The following is a 20,280-nucleotide window of genomic DNA, read 5'->3' as shown; positions in this document are numbered from 1 at the left end:
TATATATGTATATATATATATGTATATATATGTATATATATGCTTTTTTCAATGTCTATTTGAAGACCCAAAAGAAAAGAATGACACATTCTACTAGATTAAAAAAAAGATTAAAGTACCACAAAGAATAAAAGCATAAGCCACAATTAGAAATATATTAGCAACACATAATCTGCCAAACATTTAATGTTCAGAATATATAAAAAACAAATAAATACCAGGTAATCAGGCAAAAGAAATGAGGACAAAGGCCAGTTTACAGAAAACATTGGTGGTTTATAAATTTGAAAGAGATGTTTAACTTCCTTAGCAATCAGAAGTGCAAACTAAAACTACATTATACTATGTGACTCAATTTTAACCAAATTAGGCTGGGCATAGTTGCACATGCCTGTGATCCTAGCACTTGGTAGGCTGAGGCAGGAAGATTACTGCAAAGTCAAGGCCTTGGCCTACATAGGTTGAGGCCAGCCTGGACTACACAGTGAGACCCTGTCTCAAATAAATAAGTTAATTAATTAAACAGAATAGATTAGCAAAATTTAAAGCATATGAAATACTAGTTGTAGTCCTAGCATTTGAAACACAAACTGTTGGGATTATTTGTTCGGCTTAATCAGCTTGGAAAGCATTTTGTCATATTAAAAAAAGTCAACTTTTTGAATGAGACTCTGTCTCTATGCATCCAAGGATAGAGAAAAGCTTGCTCCTTAGTACCTAGAGACATCCACAAAAATACAGTACTATTTTTGGTATCACAAAGGCTTGATGGTAGTAAGTTGGGCATTAATTCAAGAATGGATAATAAATTCTAGCAAGCTTATATAATGGAATGCTAAATATTTAGTGGGAATAAACTAATGTAAGTATAGACAGGAATTATAATGAAAAAATTACTATCATTGAAAAATACAAACAGAGTGATTCTTCTTGGAGCTAAATTTAAAAGACACACATTAAACAATACATAACTTACAGATTCTTAAATAAAAGCCAATGTATGATAAATCTACAGGGTAGAGTTATAGCTACCTTGGTGTCATAGAGAAAGAAACATGGAATCTGAAAGAATGACATAGGCTGAAAAGTGAGGTCCCTGCTCTGAACTGGTTGTATCCTCGTTTGGACACTTTCCCCTGCAGCTGCAATATCAGGTTCCCTTCTGGAATTTCTCTCCAGCTTCTGTCTCCTTTGTCCACAAGCTCCATGGATACTGAAATCACACAGACTTTTAGATATCTGATGAAAGGAAAGGAGCAGAAAGCAGAGATTTATTCTGATCCCCCCGCAAAGGCACATAGGTTTATTGGTGTCATAAGAAATTGGAAGGAGAGCTCAAGTTCTTGGTTTATTCTCAGAATTCATCATTGACACAAGTGAAATGTTATATCAGTGATTTTTCAGCCCAGTGCCCCCAGAACTCACCTTGCAGCTTGGAAATAAAGTCCACTGAGCTAGCAGACTCAGCACTGTACTTCTATGCCAGCAGCCAAGTCACAGTGCTGATTGTGAGTTCTTCTTAGAATATGAACTCATTAGGAACCTGCTCAAGAAATACATGGTACAGTAGGTATCTAAGGACTAAGAGAAATCCAATGCGTGAGTAGAAGAGAAAACTTGTAAATGACAGCTCTTGGTGAGAAAAAAATGGGTGCTTAAAACGACTGATGGGGACAGAAACCCAGGGGAAGGGAAAGGGAGGTAGAAAGGGGGCTCAGCCAGGTGTGAGGCATATTTGTCAAGAGTCAAGATTGACCAGGCTTCTCTCTCTCTGTCTCCCTGTCTCCATCTCTGTCCCTGTCTGTGTCTCTCCCTTCCTCCTCCCCTCCCTGCCTCCCTGCTTTCCTTTCCTGTCTTTCTCTTTCCGAATGAGCTTTATGGGTAACCATCTTTATAGAAAGTATGTAACTCTGAGCTTTTCACCTGGTGTGACTGTGCTCCTGACTGAGGATGATTGAGCACATCTGCCCTAACTTTGGCATGGGCCCTGGTCATCTAGTGCAGCGCAATTCCCTATACAGGACGCTGAGAGCTTCAGGGTTCCCTGACTGCTTTCCACAGCTCTCCTTCCCACAAAAACTTCCCAGAAACTCTCAGCAACTTCTGTCCCATGGGCACTAAATCATGTAATTTTTAAAAGCAACTTTATCAAAATAGAAATACACGCAATAATGTTCACCCCATTTTGAAGGTGCAACTCAATAAATTCTGACAAGTTTTATATGCGTGACAGAAGCATGACAATCAATGTGAAAAGGCGGTAAAAATTAATTTTATTAAATGTTGATCCTTGAGCACATTCAGATTTTTAAGTGCTGTTCTTCACTGGTGACATTCCAATAAACCCTGGGCATGGAGCTCTGTCTGGTCTTTTCTTCATTTCTACTTTCATTCAGTGTAGACCTAGAAGGCAAACTACTTTAACAGGTGCCCAACCCAGAAGCAACAATTTGACAATTTGTTCAAATCCTTAAGGAAATGTTGAGAAATGCTATTTTTGAAATGGGCTGTATAAACAACCCTAAGGAGTGTGACCTATGCTTGACTTAAAAAATGAGTAATTTTTATTACATACAGTTTTTTGACTCATGGCCATCTTTACACACTAACTCCTAAAAATGATGTCTTTAGATGCTCTGTGATGTATCATATCGCCTGCTCTGCATATTTTGCTGAGTTAGAGCAAACAGCCTGTTTTATTAAAAGAAAAATGCAACTGGTTTGACATTTCCATCAAGTTTTCTCTGTAGATTTTTGGAGCATAAAATGAGGTTTATGATCCAATATGATTATAGGTAAGAGTAAAATTTCAAAGAAAAATTTGAGGAATGCCAAAAGTGACAACAATAATTAAGTATCTGAACCCTACCATTAATACTCCTCAACCCAAGGGGTTCATAGATAAAATTCAGATAGTCCACTAATTTGAATAAAAAACTGTGTCTTTATTTTTTCACCCATCTCAACTGAAATATAAATTCCTTCCATTATAAATATGACAAAGAGACCAAAGCAGTTTTATTAACTCTGTGACAGAGTCAATATAGCAGTAACAATATATTTGTATGTATAGGACATACATTTGCATATTGACATGAAATTCAGCTAATTTCCTATCACATTACATGAAGTATATACCATTTTCTCTCATCACTACTTTGAAATCATAGCAGTTTTCAGGCTTACCAGGATATATTTAATTTACTAAACTTTAAAGAGGTATATATCAATATATATATTTAATATATATCAATATATATCAATACATCATATATTTAAAAGTATTTTGATATTTGCACTTTAAAATAGTTGGCTTCCTCTGTAGGGCTATGCATTCTACTTTGTACTTTAAAAATATGTTTGTTGCAAGGGCTCCTTGCAAGTGATAAGACAGAAGGGTTTAGGATAAAGGCAAAGAGAAGAGCTCTGTACAAGGAATGAGAACTTCCGCTTTGCAGGTATAATTGGGAATGGAAGGTCTCAGCCTCAGCATTGAGGGCAACCGTGCAGCCAGCATTCTTCTTGGTATCTCACCTGCACTGCTGCTGTTCCTAATGATTCTCACTCTAAATCAATACCTCATTTATTTCCCTTCCATCCAACATTTCCTGCCTCCCACCTCTTTCTCTCTCTGCCTTCTACTTTTCTTCCAGAAGAGGGCAGCAAAGCTCCTGATCCACCAGATTTCACCGAAAGTGACATGAAATTAGAGTATCTTTTATGACTGAAGACCTCAGATAAGATATAAAACAACATTTTGTCTACAAAAATATGAGCTTTCAGGAATTTTTAATCAGTGGTTTCATTTTTATTGATATAAGACTCTTGAGAAGAACATGTGCTGTTCAATGCATTTACACTGGTACAAATGTTAATGCTGGGGAATATTTTAGTTATCAAGTACAACCTTAGGTCAATAAATTTGGATTCTCCTTACCATATGAATTTCTTAATTCATTGTGTATTAGACTACCAGGCCCAGAAAACAATAAGAGCAAGCAAAACTGTGGAGATTATTATGTGTTAAGGATTGCTCTAAATTCATTTCTATCATTTTGAGAGACAGATATTCACTATCTTTATTTTACAAATGAGAAAATAAAATGGAAGAGAAGTTAATTTTGCCAAGGTTACATACCTTGTAAATGGCAGAGCCAGGACTCCGACACCACCTCCCTAATCCCTGTTCTAATCCACAGAGGTCTGCTGAGCATCCTTTGCTGTTGCTAAAACTACAGGAATAACCTGGGCCCATCTCCACAGTATTAACTACTTACACTAAATGCATGAGATGGAACAAACGGATTTTTAAAAACAACTGAACAACTGAATCCTCCCTGTGTTTGAGGCTTCCTTCTCTTAACATTGGTGGGAACCAGAGCAGCCAATAGAAGCTGAACACTGCCGATATTTATTTACCTAGAACTCATCACAGCTGGTACACATGGCATTCTGAATATGAGTCTGCTCAGGGCATGAAGGATTTCTTCTTCTCCCCGCCTGGGCACTTGTCCATGTAGAAGGGATGTGAAGAGCTTCTATAGGCAGAAGAGAAGGAACAGGATCTTTCTGAGGCTTAGTTAAACCATCAGCAAGACCATCTGTATCGTTCTGCATTTTGAACAGGGTTTGGGTGGTACAGATCTCAGCACTTTCCTTAGGGTCTTTCAGATCCTGTATATGAGGAGCTTCAGAGAGATCTTGTCCTGAAAATGGTCAGCTAGGTCCCTGCCTTGTGACCCTTTGTTTTCTGATGGATGGTTGGTGAATTCCTATTCCCAGTTGGCCAGAACCCTGCTCCAGCTCCTCCTTCTCACAGTGGCATCGGGTTCCCTTCTGAGCATGACCCATAGCCCTTGACTCTTTATCCCACATGACCTGGTGGTTCCATCTACTGGAAGTCATTCCTGCCTCCAGGAGCTGGACAGGATGTAGCCCTGGAGTGTAGACAGAATTTGAGATACAGCAGCATGCATGTACTGCTAGCAGCATGGCCCCAGGCAAGATCTAAGACAGATTTATTATTCAACAGTTGAGAAGGATGTTGGGAAAGGAGGCATAACAGAAGGCTATAGGGTCTCTCAAGAGGAGAAGGAGGTATTTCTTTTCACTGTGAAGAAGGCTCACACCGACCAGGCAGGGTTGTGCCTCTCCTCTGGTAGTGCACCAGAGTGGAAGGAAATGCCTCCCCGGGTGCACAAATCTCCTATTATTTCAGAGTACTAGGAATTGAATCTAGGGCCTTTGCACTGAGAACTTTATCCTCAACCTCAGCAAACACTTTGGGAGCAGTTAGCAAAAAGGACCAAGACGATCAACATGTATTCAGCGCAATGGAAAACAGAGAACAGGGACAGAATTTTTGGACAAGATGGTATTTCCCAAGTCAAATTATTTGCCCAAGTGCTCATTTCAATTACCAAATTCTGGTTTATGTTTGCCATATCAGTTTTGTAATGTAGATCAAACTTCTTTGAACAATTGTGTGAGTAGGAGAAATACATGGAAATATACACATCAACTGATGAACAGTGGAAGGGGGATAGGTGGGGGAAAAGAAACTGAGAGAAAACCACAACAAAAAGAAGTGTACTATACAAAAGAAATAGAGATAGAAAAATCAGAAAAGAAAATGAGAAATATCATTTAAAAAAAAAACAGTAAAAGAACTAGCTAAAATACATCCAAAATAGCAAGAACTTGAAATATTTTCAAAGCAGTGGTTAGACTCAGGGTTATAGAGAAAATAACAGGATCTATTATACTGAAATATGATTAAGTAATTACTAGCAAGAACAAAGTTCAGCCCTGAGTTAGAAAGGAGCATACCAATTAATGGCTAAGGACATTTAGGGGAAAATATGGAATTCTGAATGAAAATTGAAGAGTAGATAAGATGAAAATGGATGCAAGGGAAAGATGATTATTAACGGAGAAAGGGGTTGTAAAGTAGCACTTAGAGAATTTATAATTAAAACAAATATATACATAAATGTGTATTTATATAGAGAGAAAGGGAGAGGAGACAGAGCTAAAAAACCACAACTAAGCATAAAAAATGTAATCATTGTCCAGCAATAATATTTGTTATTTCATTATTGTTTCCTTCATAAATTTTGAAAAATTTTTGTGCATTAGGTTAATAAAGTACTTATAAATGTATTTCAATGAATAAAATAAAAACCTATTATATTCACTGAGTTAGGAAAGCCTAAGTGTTTTCACCAGTAGCATGAGTCAGTACCACGAGGAACGAGTCGGCAGAGCAGTCGCTCACAGGAAGGATGCTGGCGGGGAGTGGGGCAGCTCAGCCTGTTGTCACCTGGATGCCACCATGGCCACCTGGTTCCTCTGCTCTGTAACCCTGTGTCTCCTGGGAGCAGGTCAGTCCCGAGCAAGGGGAAAAGTCCTTGTCCTCGGCTTGCCAACCCAGATCCAAACCCTTTCCTGAGTTGGGGACCCTCCAGGGCTTGGTCTGTAGCTTCTGTTTCCTTCTCTTCCAGGCTTTTCTGATGACGAAGTTACCCAAGAGCCAAGACATCTGGTCAAAAGGAATGGACAGAGCGCCAAGATGAGCTGTGTCCCTAAAGAGGGACACAATGCTGTTTATTGGTACCATCAAAAGCAAAATGAAGAGTTGAAGTTTTTGATTTATTTTCAGAACAAAAAAGTTGTTGATCAGATAGACATGGCCAAGACACGGTTCTTAACTGAATATACTTCAAACTCACCCTGCAGTGTGGAAATCAAGTCATCTGAGCTGGAAGACTCAGGCCTGTACTTCTGTGCCAGCAGTCAGTCCACAGCGCTGAAATGCTCATCTCCCCTAGTGCTCAAACCCCATGGACTCGTCAGGAAGCAGCAGATGGGTTAGACTGGAAGGAAGTAACAGAAAAGACCTGGAGCTGGCGTAACCACAGTGGATTTTCTCACACAGCTAAAGGGTGCTGAAAAGTCTAGAATTTGTGGGCTGAAGATTCTGATAAATGTCCACCTGCCCAGGATCTAGGGTTACTGACTCTCCAGTTCTACTTTTTCTTCTCCTTTGTCTGCTTTTGGCTTCTCTTTCCCTTCATGTTCTCGTCCTCTTTTAGTCCACATCTTCATGATGAGTTAGGAACCACCATGCTGATAAAAGTTAGCCCAAGTCCTTCTAAGGTTGGATTTAAATTCTCAGGTACAGAATGGATTACACATGATCCGGCCATGTCCTTCTCCTGGAGAACCGAACTCTAGCCATGCATTTATGTATTTGAAATCACCTATTTTATTATAGATGCAATTCTACCTCACGTTTTCCCCCTAAACTCAGAATAAATGAAACAATCCATGTTTCTGTGTGTACAACCAGTCTGTGACTTCTAAGTGCTGCACATTACTACCTGCTCCTTCTTCCCCAAAAGACACACAATTGTCTTCCAATTTCCTCCCAGCATTGAGGTCACTTGTACTTAGGTCTTTATGGACCTTATGGACCCTAATAAACAGTTTATAGTATTATATTTCTAGAATCAAGGAGGGAAGTAATTGCTAGACACGGGCTACTACCTGTGCATTTTATTTTATGTATCTAAATATTCCAGAGGGCTCTTCAAGTTTATGCTATAATTTCCATTCTTACATACAAGTCCACAAGGCTTCCTTCCATAGCCTCATGACCCCTGTGACTTTATCCAGGGCTCTGGAATGCGGTCAGGACAGTGATCTAAAGGAACTGAAAATTCTAGTCTTCCTCATTGTCTTCCAAAATATCATCAGTGGTAATCATAAGGTGCAGCAGACAATTTAGAAAAAAACATAAGACAAAAAATTTGACAGGAAGTGTAAGAGATGGAGGGAAAGAGAGATGAGAGCGATGTCTTCAAAGACGATCAATAGGGCATTCAAAGTGTGATCACTCTCCAGCAATAGCATGACTATTTTGTTATTTTATAGCATTCTGAATAATATATATACATATTGTTTATGATAGTAAAAATAGACATAAAATATCCTAAATGAATTAGATATAAACCAGTTGTATTTGTGGAAGGAAGCTAAAAGATGTCCCTTCTCATACCAGGAAGTGTTTCTGCCAGGAGCATGAATCAGTACCATGAAGACCAACTCTGCAAAGCCATCACTCACAGGAAGGCTGCTGGTGGGGACTGGAACAGCTCAGCCTTCTGTTACTTGAATGTTACCATGGCCACCTGGCTTCTTTGCTCTTTAGCCCTCTGTCTCCTGGGAGCAGGTAAGTCCTGAGCAAGGAGAAAACTACAAACTTTTTTCTGTTTGGGGGACCCTCAGGGGCTTGGTCTGTAGCTTCTGTTTCCTTCTCTTCCAGGCTTTTCTGATGACGAAGTTACCCAAGAGCCAAGACATCTGGTCAAAAGGAAAGGACAGAGAGCCAAGATGAGCTGTGTCCCTAAAGAGGGACACAATGCTGTTTATTGGTACCGACAAAAGCAAAATGAAGAGTTGAAGTTTTTTATTTATTTTCTGAACAAAGAAGTTGTTGAACAACTAGACATGGCCAAGACACGGTTCTTAACTGAATATACCTCAAACTCACCCTGCAGTGTGGAAATCAAGTCATCTGAGCTGGAAGACTCAGGCCTGTACTTCTGTGCCAGCAGTCAGTCCACAGCGCTGAAATGCTCATCCCCGCTAGTGCACAAACCCCGTGGACCCAAGTCAGGAAGCAGCAGATGGGTTAGACTGGAAGGAAGTAACAGAAAAGACCTGGAGCTGGCGCAACCACAGTGGATTTTCTCACACAGCTAAAGGGTGCTGAAAAGTCTAGAATTTGTGGGCTGAAGATTCTGATAAAGGTCCACCTGGCCAGGACATAGGTTGCTGACTCTCCAGAACTCCCTCTTCTTTGTCTGGTCCATGCTTTTCCCTTCTCATGTAGTCTTTCTCCTCTTGTCCAAATCCTCATGATGAATTAAGATGGGTACCAAAGATTCTAAGTTCATTTGCCATTGTTCTATCACACTGATAAAATATCAGTCTGACCCTTTCCAAGCCTGGACTTGAAATATCACAGTGATGGCATGGATTAAGTATGACCCAGCCATGACCTTCTCCTAGAGCAACCTAATCTAGCCATGCATGTAGGTACTGAAAATCGCATGTTATTTTATTTTTGGATGTGATTTTGCCTCTTACATCTTTTCTACTCAGCTCAGACTAAATGAAACACTTCATGTTGTGTGTGTATCCAGTCTGTGTCTTCTAGACTCCACATAAAACTCATTTCCCTCAGAAAAGACACCCAATTGTCCTCCAATTATTTGCCAGCATTGAAAACCACACGAACTGAGATCTTCCTGAACCTGAAACATCAGTTTATAGGATTATATGTCTAGAGTCAAGAATAGAGATAATTCCTGAGTCATTGAGTACTACATTTTTTTTTAATGTATCTAAATATCCCAGAGGGTTCTTCAAATTTAGGCTAATTTCCATTTTCACATGCAAATGTGTAAGGCTTCATTCCATAACCACATGGCCCCTGTAACATTATCCAATGCTGTGGACTGTGGACAGCCAATGCTACAGGTAGATTGTAGACTCCAGTCTCTCTCACTCTCTCCCAAGATAGCAGCAGTGTTTGCCATTAAGATGCAGGAGACAATTTAAGAAAAATATAAATAACACCAAGAATTTGAGATCAAATGAGAGAGGAAGGGAAAGGAGATGAAGGAAATATCTCAAAAGACAATCAAATAGGGACTAACAGTCTAATCAATGTGTAGCATGATAATTTTGTTATTTAATTTTATACTTTCTCAATCATATACCAACCAACCTAGATTCAAACCCTTTTCTGTGCCAGGGACTCTCTGTGCCTGTATCCTTAGCTTTACATTTATTTGCCATTCTTTTCTGATAATGAACTAATCCAGTTGTCAAGATATCTGGTCAAACAGAAAGAATAGAAAGCAAAAACAAAAGTTAGTTATAACCCTAGAAATGGAGAAACCGCTGTTTGCTAATATAAAGTTGTAAATGACAATCTAACTAAAAAAAAAAACAACTATATAGTCAAAAATAGGAAATTTCAGCACAGAGAAGAAAGGCAGAGAGAGAGAAAGAGAAAGATTTCTTTATGCTACTAAATCAATAATTGACAAAAATCTAACAGTAAGATGGTGCTTTGGCTCTCTCATTAGTAAAAATAGACATAAAGTATTGTAAATGAAAGAGATGTAATCCAGTTATACTTACTGAGTGAAGCTAAAAGCTGTCCTTCTCGTACCAGAAGTGTTTTCACCAGTAGCATGAGTCAGTACCACGAGGAACGAGTCGGCAGAGCAGTCGCTCACAGGAAGGATGCTGGCGGGGAGTGGGGCAGCTCAGCCTGTTGTCACCTGGATGCCACCATGGCCACCTGGTTCCTCTGCTCTGTAACCCTGTGTCTCCTGGGAGCAGATCAGTCCCGAGCAAGGGGAAAAGTCCTTGTCCTCGGCTTGCCAACCCAGATCCAAACCCTTTCCTGAGTTGGGGACCCTCCAGGGCTTGGTCTGTAGCTTCTGTTTCCTTCTCTTCCAGGCTTTTCTGATGACGAAGTTACCCAGGACCCAAGACATCTGGTCAAAAGGAAAGGACAGAGCGCCAAGAGGAGCTGTGTCCCTAAAGAGGGACACAATGCTGTTTATTGGTACCAACAAAAGCAAAATGAAGAGTTGAAGTTTTTGATTTATTTTCAGAACAAAAAAGTTGTTGATCAGATAGACATGGCCAAGACACGGTTCTTAGCTGGATATACCTCAAACTCATCCTGCAGTGTGGAAATCAAGTCATCTGAGCTGAAAGACTCAGGCCTGGAAGCAAGTATCACCTTGATTCCCAAACCAGGGAAAGACCCAACTACAAAAGAGAACTAGAGGCCAATCTCTTTAATGAATATAGATTCAAAAATCCTTAATAAGATACTAGCAAACAGAATACAGAGGATCATCAAGAAGATCATACATCCTGACCAAGTCGGATTTATTCCAGGGATGCAAGGATGGCTCACCATATGTAAGTCAATAAATGTAATATACTATATTAACAGAGTCAAGGAGAAAAACCATATGAACCTCTCAATAGATGCAGAAAAAGCATTTGACAAAATTCAGCACCCATTAATGATAAAAACCCTTCAAAAATTGGAATAGATGGTCTATATCTCAACTTAATAAAGGCTATGTATAAAAAAACCAACAGCCAACATCATATTAAATGGCCAAAAACTGAAAACCTTCATGTTAAAATCAAGAACAAGACAAGGATGCCCACTATCACCAGTCCTCATTAGTATAGTTCTAAAAACATTAGCCATAGCAATTAGATAAGAGAAAGAAATTAAAACAATAAAGATAGGAAAGGAAGAAGTTAAACAGTCATTACTTGCCGACACTATGATACTCTACAGTGAAGACCCAAAAAAATTCCACCAAAAGCCTTCTAGATTTAATTGACACTTTCAGCAGAGTAGCTGAATACAATGTCAATGCTCAAAAATCAATAGCCTTCTTGCACACAAATAACAGACTCACTGAGAGAGAAATTAGGGAAATAATTCCTCTCACAATAGCATCCAAAAAATGAAGCATCTAGGAATCAATCTAATGAAAGAAGCACAAAACTTCTACACTGAAAACTATAACTCTCTGCAAAAAAAAAAAAAAAAAGACCAAAGAGGATATAAGAAAATGGAAAAATGTCCCCTGCTCCTGGGTAGGAAGAATTAACATAGTGAAAATGGCCATACTACCAAAACTGCTTTACAGATTCAGTGCAATGCTGATTGAAATTCCAACAGTATATTTCACAGAACTAGAAAAAATAATCCAAAAGTTTATTCTACTACAAAGCCACTGTGATAAAAACAGCATGGTACTGGCAAAGAAACAGACCTGAAGATCAGTGGAATAGATTGGAAGATACAAAAACAACTCCAGATATACTCAGTTACCTCATCTTTGACAAAGGAGCTGACCATCCTCAATGGAGGCAAGATAGCCTCTTTAATAAATGGGGTTGGAAAAACTGGATTTCAACCTGCCTAAGATTAAAACTAGACCCTTATCTTTCGCCATGCACTAAACTAAAATCCAAGTGGGCTAAAGACTAAATATTAAAAAAGAGTCACTAAATTTGCTGGATGATTAGTTAGGTAAAACTCTTGAAGACAAGGTAGAACTCTTGAAGACAACGTAGAACTTTTGAAGGAATAGGAAAAGACTTTATGAACAAATCCGCAGTAGCATGGGAACTAGCAGAAATAATCAACAACTGGGATCTCATCTTACTAAAAAGCTCTGCACTGCAAAAGAAACCATCAACAGAACTAAGAGACAACCTACAATGTGGGAAAAAATTTTTACCAGCTGCTCCTCAGACAAAGGACTCTCATCTATAATATATAAAGAACTCAAAACAGTCAGCCCCCCAAATATAAGAACCCAATTCAAAAATGGGCAACTGAAATGAACAGACATTTCTCAGACAAAGAAGTAAAAGCAGCAAATAAATATATGAAAAAAATGTTCCACATCACTGGTCATTCAAAAAATGCAGATGAAAACAAAACTGGGATTCTACCTCACCCCACAAAGAATGGGGGCTATCAAGAAATCACACAATAACAAATGTTGGCAGGATTACGGGGAGAAAAGAACCCTTCTCCATTGTTGGTGGGAGTGCAGACTGGTGTAGCCACTATGGAAATCAATATGGAGATACCTCAAAGAGCTGTGACTAGAGGTTCCACTTGACCCAGCCATCCCTCTGCTGGGTATCTTTCCAAAAGAATTAAAAGAATCATATCACAGCGATATATGCACACTTATGTTTATAGTGGCACAGTTTGTAATAGCTAAATCTTGGAAACAGCCCATTTTCCCATCAGTTGGAAACTGGATAAAGAAGATATGGTTTTTCTATAAAATGGAATACTACTCAGTCATAAAGAATGAGAAATAGAGTCATTCCTGGGAAAATGGATAAATATTGAGAATATACTCCTAAGTGAAATAAATAAGTCACACATGTATAAATACTGAATAGTTTCTCTGGCATGAGAAACTATAACAGTATATAAGATCCTAATGATATAATTGACAATGTGAAATAGGAAGAAAAGGGCTAAAGTTGTAGGAGAAATGGGAACCGTAGGGAAAAGGTAATAAGGGAAAAGAAAAAAATATGAGAAAATTAAAAAATGGAAATAAAGTATTTGTCAATAGGGAAGGGAGGAGTGGGTGAAGGGAGGGCAGGGATAAGGGGAAAAACCAAGACCTGTCATGGAAAGGTACAAGACCCCTGTGATGAATGTAACTGTACTGTATACTTAAAATAAACCAATAAGCTTAATGAGAAAAAAAAGAAACAGTCACAACAAATGATGTTGGAACAATTGGATTTAAAGAAAATAAACTGTGCTATTACCTAATACCAGAAATAAAATAAATTAGATGTATCTTAGACCTAATCATAAAAATTAAAACTACAAATTCTGGAAGAAAACATAAAAAAACTACTTTTGTGAGTTGAGAGTAAGCAAAAGTTTCCTAGAACACAGAAAGCATTCACCAGTAGTGAAATATTAATTTGCCCTGTGTGCCAAAGGATGTGTGCTCTTCAGAGCAGTAACTCACAAAGGGAAGGCATTGAACAGTCCTTAGGATCCCACTCACCCACACAGAGCACACATATGGCCATGGGGGGAGGGAGAGAGAGAGAGAGAGAGAGAGAGAGCTGGCAAAAAAGTTTGTGAGTAGGACTGAGAAGTATGCACCCTGCCTGAGTAGAGGATAGGTCAGAGGTAGAGGAGATTCTATTTGAGGATCCTATCGTCCTATTAGAGTAGAAGAAGTACTGGCTCATGACATTAAGAAATTGGGGCATCTTTTCAATTATATTCCTTCCATTCCTTTCCAGTGTCTCCTTTAGGCATTTCTCTGATGAGTATCTCTCACACTTCTTTGGCCTTAAGTCGTGAACCCAGAAAGATTTCTGTTTCTCTCCTTGTCACACAACTAGTTTCTTTCCATCATTGAACTGATAGATCTTAGTCCTCCAGTCTCACAGCTGGTGTGAGCACTGAGAGAAGAGTTTATATCCCTAATCCTTTATAATCAGCTCTTTAATCTTGCTTCTACCCAAATCACTCCCACCAGCAGAGGGCAGCAAAAGTACAAATCTACTTTAGGAATGACCCATAAAGGCAATGGAATTTTTCACACTACGGACAAACCAAAAAAGATATTGCCATTATCCTGTATTGATAGAATTCCAGGATAAGCAATTCCCTGAAAATGATTCATATTTTTATTGGTGTTATTCAATGAAGGACTCTAATCAAAGAGTAAAAGGCAGGAAGGACACAGGAAAATGTCACATGGAAGATGTGCAGCGTCTGTAAAATGTGCTTGTGAACTCCTCTATAAAGCAGCAACTATTCCAAACACCACAGGAGAAGGGGAAGTGGGTAGGGGTTGCATAAAGAAAAGAGGCCATGAGTTGGTATTACCGAAGCTGAGTAATGTGGGGTTCTGATGGGCCATTATTCTATCACGCTCATTTTACCAAATAATTTCTACTTTACACAGGTTCGAAAATTTCAAAACTAAAAGTGAAAGACTTTAAAAAGAAGAGTTCAATGAGTAAAAGACGGTCAACACGTAGGAAGAAAACATCTTGTACTCTACAGCACAGTAGGGTGACTAAAGTGATAGTAATACATCGCATATCTCGATTTAAGAGAGGGTTTTGGACGTGCTCCCAATAAGAAATGACAAAAGTGAAAGTTGAATGGATATGTTGGTTGCCCTGAGTGGATCATTATCCGGTACATATATGAATCAAAATGCTATATTGTACCTTGTAAATATACACAAATATTGTGCATCAATGAAAGATTAAAGCTGTTACATTGAAAGTAGAAAAACAAAACAAAGAGAAGACGAGCAACCTGATATGCAGGATGACAATTTCTCATACTTCTTTGGCCTCAGGTCTCTCACCCAGATCCATTTCTGCTTTTTTTTCCTCTTCACGCAGCTATTTTCTGTTGGTCCTGGGTGATCAGGGGCCCTTCAACACCTGTGCCTCAGTTCTTTAGTCTCTCAGCTGTTGTGATCCCTGAAAGAGGAGTTTTTATTCCTAATGATCACTGTAGGCAGCCACAGTGCATCTGGGGGTGAGGTGAAGCCAGGATAAGTACAAGAAAGCCAGGAGCCAGCTGTTTCTTGTGTCAGATATCGACCAATATTCACATTATCAAAGCCGCTGAGCTGTATTTGTAAAGTATGGTATCAAAATGTTGAACGTTTTTCTCCTAAATTAGGAACAATTTATATTAAATAAAATTCCATTTTATTGGCCTGATTGAATTAAAAACATCCTACTAAGTGACGGTGTTAAATATTTTTTGAAGTATATGTTAGCATTAAAGGTTATCTCCCTACAGTGAGCCAGTATTTTCAGGAAAGAGCTGCACTCAAAAAACATTGACGAGAAAAGCAGGAGCTCCTTAAAAAGAAGGGAAATTGAAAAGAAACTTTGTCATTTTTCCCTTAACAAACATATAAAGCTTAAATTTTACAGAATATATCCAAATTGCATAGTTCACCCAGAACTGAATTAGAATAAGCAATTAAATGCAGAGAGAAATAGTGACAGTGTCATAATATTACGGTGAGCCCAGACTCCTTTTATTTGTAGGGTTGTGAGTTTTCTCCACAGTCTGTTTTGTGGGAGGATAAAGCTGCCTTGAATAGCTGAAATAGATGTGCCCAGAGAAGGAAAAAAAAAAAAGCCCGCTCTTGTCACTGTCAGTGAAAGACCAGGGAAGAGTTTCAGCGCCCACAGAGAGGATTTATAATAAGTCAGCCAAGCCACCCTTCCTGATCACAAAGGAGTGAAGAAAGGTCCTCCCCAAGTCGGAGCTATGGCTGTGTCTCTCTGGAGGCCTAGTACCTCAGGAGTGAGTTCCCTCCAAACTCCTTGTCTCCCTCACCCCCCGGAAACATTTCCACCTCACCTCTGTTTGCTATGGATTTCCAGTTCCTCTACTGTGTGTTTTTCTGTTTCCTGGGAGGAGGTAAAGTTGGGAAGCAGATGGGAAAATCCCTGCCTTTGATTATCCGATTCTTAGAAGAAGCTTCTTCCTAAAGATCTCAGCGAAAGGATATCCCTCAGCTCCACCTCCAGTCTGTGTCTTGTCTTGTTTTCCCACAGGGGCCGTGGCTTCTGGTGTTACTCAGACCCAAGGAACAGGGTCACACAAACATGATGAGCACTGTGTTGGAATGTTCTCAGACCAAGGGCGATAACCTAATGTACTGGTACCAACAAGATCCAGGACGGGGGCTGATGTAGTGATGTCAATGACATTAACCAAGGCAAGATGGCTAATGGATACAATATCTCTCAGAAGGAACAGACTAAATTCTCCCTCTCCATAGAGACTGCCATCCCCACCCAGACAGCGCTTTACTTCTGTGCCAGCAGATATGTGCACAGTGCTCCTAGGCCACCTGCTTGCTACACAGAAAGGCAGGCAGATGGGTGCAAGATTTGCTCAGAAGAGCACAAACCTTCCTGGATGTGGGATGTGGGATAATTAGAGCTTTGAATAGTCCTATTCAGTGTGAGCCTTTGTCTGAGCTAAGGGCCACTTCAGATCAATGTCCCTAGCCCAGGAGATGGCCCTGCAGCCACAGGCTGCACTGGCTCTGCCTCTGCTGTCTCCTGTCTCTAACTGTCCTGTTGGGATGGTCCGGTGTTTACTTCCCAGGAGAATGAATTTGAGCTTCTGACCATGGCTCATGGTTTCCAGGAACAGCATTTCTTATGAGCCCAAATGCAACACAGTGTTTAATAGTCCTTTTGCTCTTGTCCGAACCCATTCTGTTTTTATTCCTACTGCAGTCCCTTTGTTCTGTCCTCCCTGCCTCAGTCCAGTTCTTATGATTTACATCAGCTGTCCACCAGACACCGAGCCAGATGCTCCATGGGCAACTCCAACTTAGAGATTTCATTATCAAAATCTAGTGTCTCCCCACTCTGTGCATCCATTCTGACCACACTGTGTTACTGTGGTGTGGATTGGAGCAGCCATCCTAGGGGCCTCCTTCCTGTTAGCTCTCACATTAAAGCCATTGCCAGTCCGTTACGTTTGTATCCCACATTGTCTGTCATAGGTTGGGTTCTCAGAAAACAGACTCTTCAGGGAAATTAACACCCAGGTCCTTCCTGGAAAATGCCCTAGTGGTTATGTCGGTGGATGGGAAAGAGAGGAAGGAGGATTTAGCAGAAGAAGCTTTGTGGACTGAAGCCTCCACTAAGGCACCAGCTGGGCCCACCAGAAATCTGAGAATGGGCCCAAGTCGAATGAGGGACAGGTCTTTTTCCCATTTTTCTTGTGACTATGCCTTTGGTTCGCCAAGACTCTCAGCTTCCCAGCTCCCAATGTACATGTCCTGATCAAGTTTGGCTTTTTATTCCTTCCCTCATTGTCTCTCCTCTACGGCAGACCTTTCCCCATTCATTTCTGAGAAAATCACCTTTAATCTCTGGCCTATTAGCCTCTTACCTCACCTGCTTTACTTTGCCTAACATATTGCTCCTAGAGTGGCTGTGTCCGCTATGCTCACGGCGCACACAAGCCCTTTGTGAAGAGATTTCTTACTAAAACTCTGGCAAGTCTTCCAAGTTCTCTGCAGCACTTCACATTCTTGCTCAGCTGAACTTCTTCCGTTTCCCTGAGTGGGTCAACCTGAACTGCACAGGCGGCCCTCTGCACGGCTCTCTCCTCCATCTAAAATGAGCTACTTCTTGGCTGCTACAGTACTTCTTTACCACTTACACAGCCCTCGATTCTCAGGTCAGAGAGGAGCTGATTTTAAAGGCTTTCTTACTCCTATAGACAGAAAAGTTTCGGCTCTTCTCTTCCCTGGACTAGTGGGTGCAGGCCCAAACTACAGTGATTAGGCTTTTTAAGATTCTTATAATTCTGGTTCCTCAAAAGACCACATATTCTTTAGATGAAGAGTAACGTTCCTTCCCATTTTATATTCCTGGGTACAATTTCTAGCTTAGTGAAGATGTGATAGAGAAAAGCAGGGGAGTAGATGAGGGAAGCAAATAGGAAAGTAGACTCAAATATGTCTTCAAGTGGTTCTTCAGGATTTTCTGCCAAGCAACATATTTCCCGACTTCTGGCGCATGTGTATTTCAGTTCTCCACACCTCCTACCCAAAAGTCCCTTAAAACGAATAAAATATATTTGGTTAAAAGAAGATTGAAAAATGTGATAGAGCATTTTACTGGCCCCAAAATGCATATATAACCATTATTATCTTCTATTAATATCTGATGGTAATATATGATTTACTGAGAGTTAGGACATCGTGAGTCATAATTCCAAATGCACATGGGAGAACGCTGCGGGGAATATGCAAAGCGTTCTCCTGAAAGGTGCCTGAGGTCTGAGATAAAGGACATGTAAAGGAGGATGTATATATGTATATGTGTAGATATTTGGTTCTAAAAAATAGTGACACAAACCTCCACACCTATAAACTATCCTGAATTGTTGGCATGTAACAACTCTCAGCAGCTGTTCCAGAGACTTCTCCCGCCATAGAAGAAAGTTGGTTTTTGGAGAATGTGTTTTCATCAAGAAGAGACTGGCCATGCCTCAGTTATTCCTGCGCTGGACTGTAGAGGTCTAGCTCTCACACACCTGCTCCCAACCAAGGTCTGACGCTCTCATTTTCTTTTTCCTCTTTCTTTAACCACTTATACTGTGAGATGCTGATTTTACATCACTCCCTTCAACTTCTCGCTCATCCTTACATCCTCTCTCAGCTACAACTGGGAGCCTTCTTCCCTCCGGTTTATTAAGTCTTCAGGGAGAATCTTTCCAAATGTTTCCATTTCTTTTCACCTTTTTTTTTTTTTCTCAGCAGGGGGAAGTAATGTTTCACTTATCTTTTTCTTTCTCAACACATACTTCCTACTAAGGTCATTCCAGATTTCACAACAAAGACAAAAGCCAGATATCATGAATGATTTTAATAGTCTTCTTTGTCTTAAAGGAGCCCCAAATAGGACAATAGTATCTCGGGGTTAAATATGTCATGATTGCTATATTCCTTTGGAATTTAGGAGACGGCAAGAGCGAACAGGAGCCTACATGTGTTATATGATGTGAATAAAAGCTGAAGTCATGATGCTTAAAGGGTAGATCTGTGATAGTCAAAATCTTGTGCTAATCTGATGTAAACAAGAATTTTATTGAATGACAACTGTGAGTCTTAGGGAATTAGGGCTAAGGGAAGGAATACTAGGCTTGGTCCTTTGACTCACAATGAAAGCTAAGTACTCTTCTGTTGAGAGGGAATATGTAAATGGGGAGGGAGGCTGATACTTAATTTGGATTTTGTTTCCCACAGCAGTATCCAAAGTGTTCAGTTTATGCTACCAGAACATAACTTCAGAAGCAAATTTTCTCTTCTGTCATTGTTGACTGTAGTTAAAGGAAAATGAATCTAGAATCAGCATCGTAGATGAAGCTTATGTTAGTAAAATTGCTAAAATCTAAATAATTCAGTGAAAATAGGACCGAGAAGGCTATGTGATTATCACATAGTAATCACACAGTAATGAGGCTATATTTTTCTGAGAACTCAGCGATTGTCAGTTACTGCTGCTAAGTGGTTGCCTTATTTAATGCTCACTTCTGCCCCTCGTCTGAGGAGCACTGTTCACTTGGTCTTTCTTTTTTTTTTTAATTTATTAATTTTATTGAGTTTATTGGTACATTTTAGGAATACAGTACAGTTACATTCATTGTTGGGATCTTGTACCTCTACATGACAGGTCTTGGTTCTCATTTTTTCCCCTTACCTCTGCCCTCCCTTCACCCCCTCCTCCCCTCCCCATCTACAAACACTTTATTTTCATCTTTTCATTCTCTCACATTTTTTTCTTTTCCCTTGTTGTTCTTCCCCTGCCCATCACACCTTCCCTACACCTTTAGCTCCTTTTGAAGGTAAGTTAGGCAGAACTCTGGAAGACATTGGTATAGGAAAAGACTTTATGAACAAATCCTCAGTAGCACGGGAACTAGCAGATAGAATCAACAACTGGGATCTCATCTTACTAAAAAGCTTCTGTACTTCAAAAGAAACCATCAGCAGAACTAAGAGACAATCTACAATGTGGGAAAAAATTTTTACCAGCTGTTCCTCAGACAAAGGACTATTATCAAGGATATATAAAGAACTCAAAACA

General features: G+C 39.7%; 1 protein-coding gene and 1 gene segment (V, D, J or C); both read left to right on the top strand.

Annotated features, from left to right (window-relative positions):
- The first annotated feature begins 6,232 nt into the window (after positions 1 to 6,232).
- LOC104850645 lies at positions 6,233 to 6,989 on the top strand. The segment is given in 2 exon segments: positions 6,233 to 6,383; positions 6,504 to 6,989. Coding segments are annotated over 2 exon segments (522 nt in total).
- Positions 6,990 to 8,089: 1,100 nt separating this feature from the next.
- Positions 8,090 to 16,313, top strand: LOC104850666. Its single transcript, XM_010607717.2, has 4 exons — positions 8,090 to 8,233; positions 8,327 to 8,710; positions 10,540 to 10,821; positions 16,219 to 16,313. Exons 1-4 carry the CDS (start codon positions 8,185 to 8,187, stop codon positions 16,311 to 16,313), a joined length of 810 nt encoding a protein of 269 aa, XP_010606019.1. The 5' UTR covers positions 8,090 to 8,184.
- Positions 16,314 to 20,280: the final 3,967 nt, after the last annotated feature.

The sequence above is a fragment of the Fukomys damarensis genome, unplaced genomic scaffold, assembly GCF_012274545.1.
Source record: "Fukomys damarensis isolate Sample0158 unplaced genomic scaffold, DMR_v1.0_HiC HiC_scaffold_16, whole genome shotgun sequence".
Lineage (NCBI taxonomy): Eukaryota > Metazoa > Chordata > Mammalia > Rodentia > Bathyergidae > Fukomys > Fukomys damarensis.
Note: the sequence above shows the minus strand (reverse complement) of the source record. Positions and strands in the feature narration are given on the sequence as shown.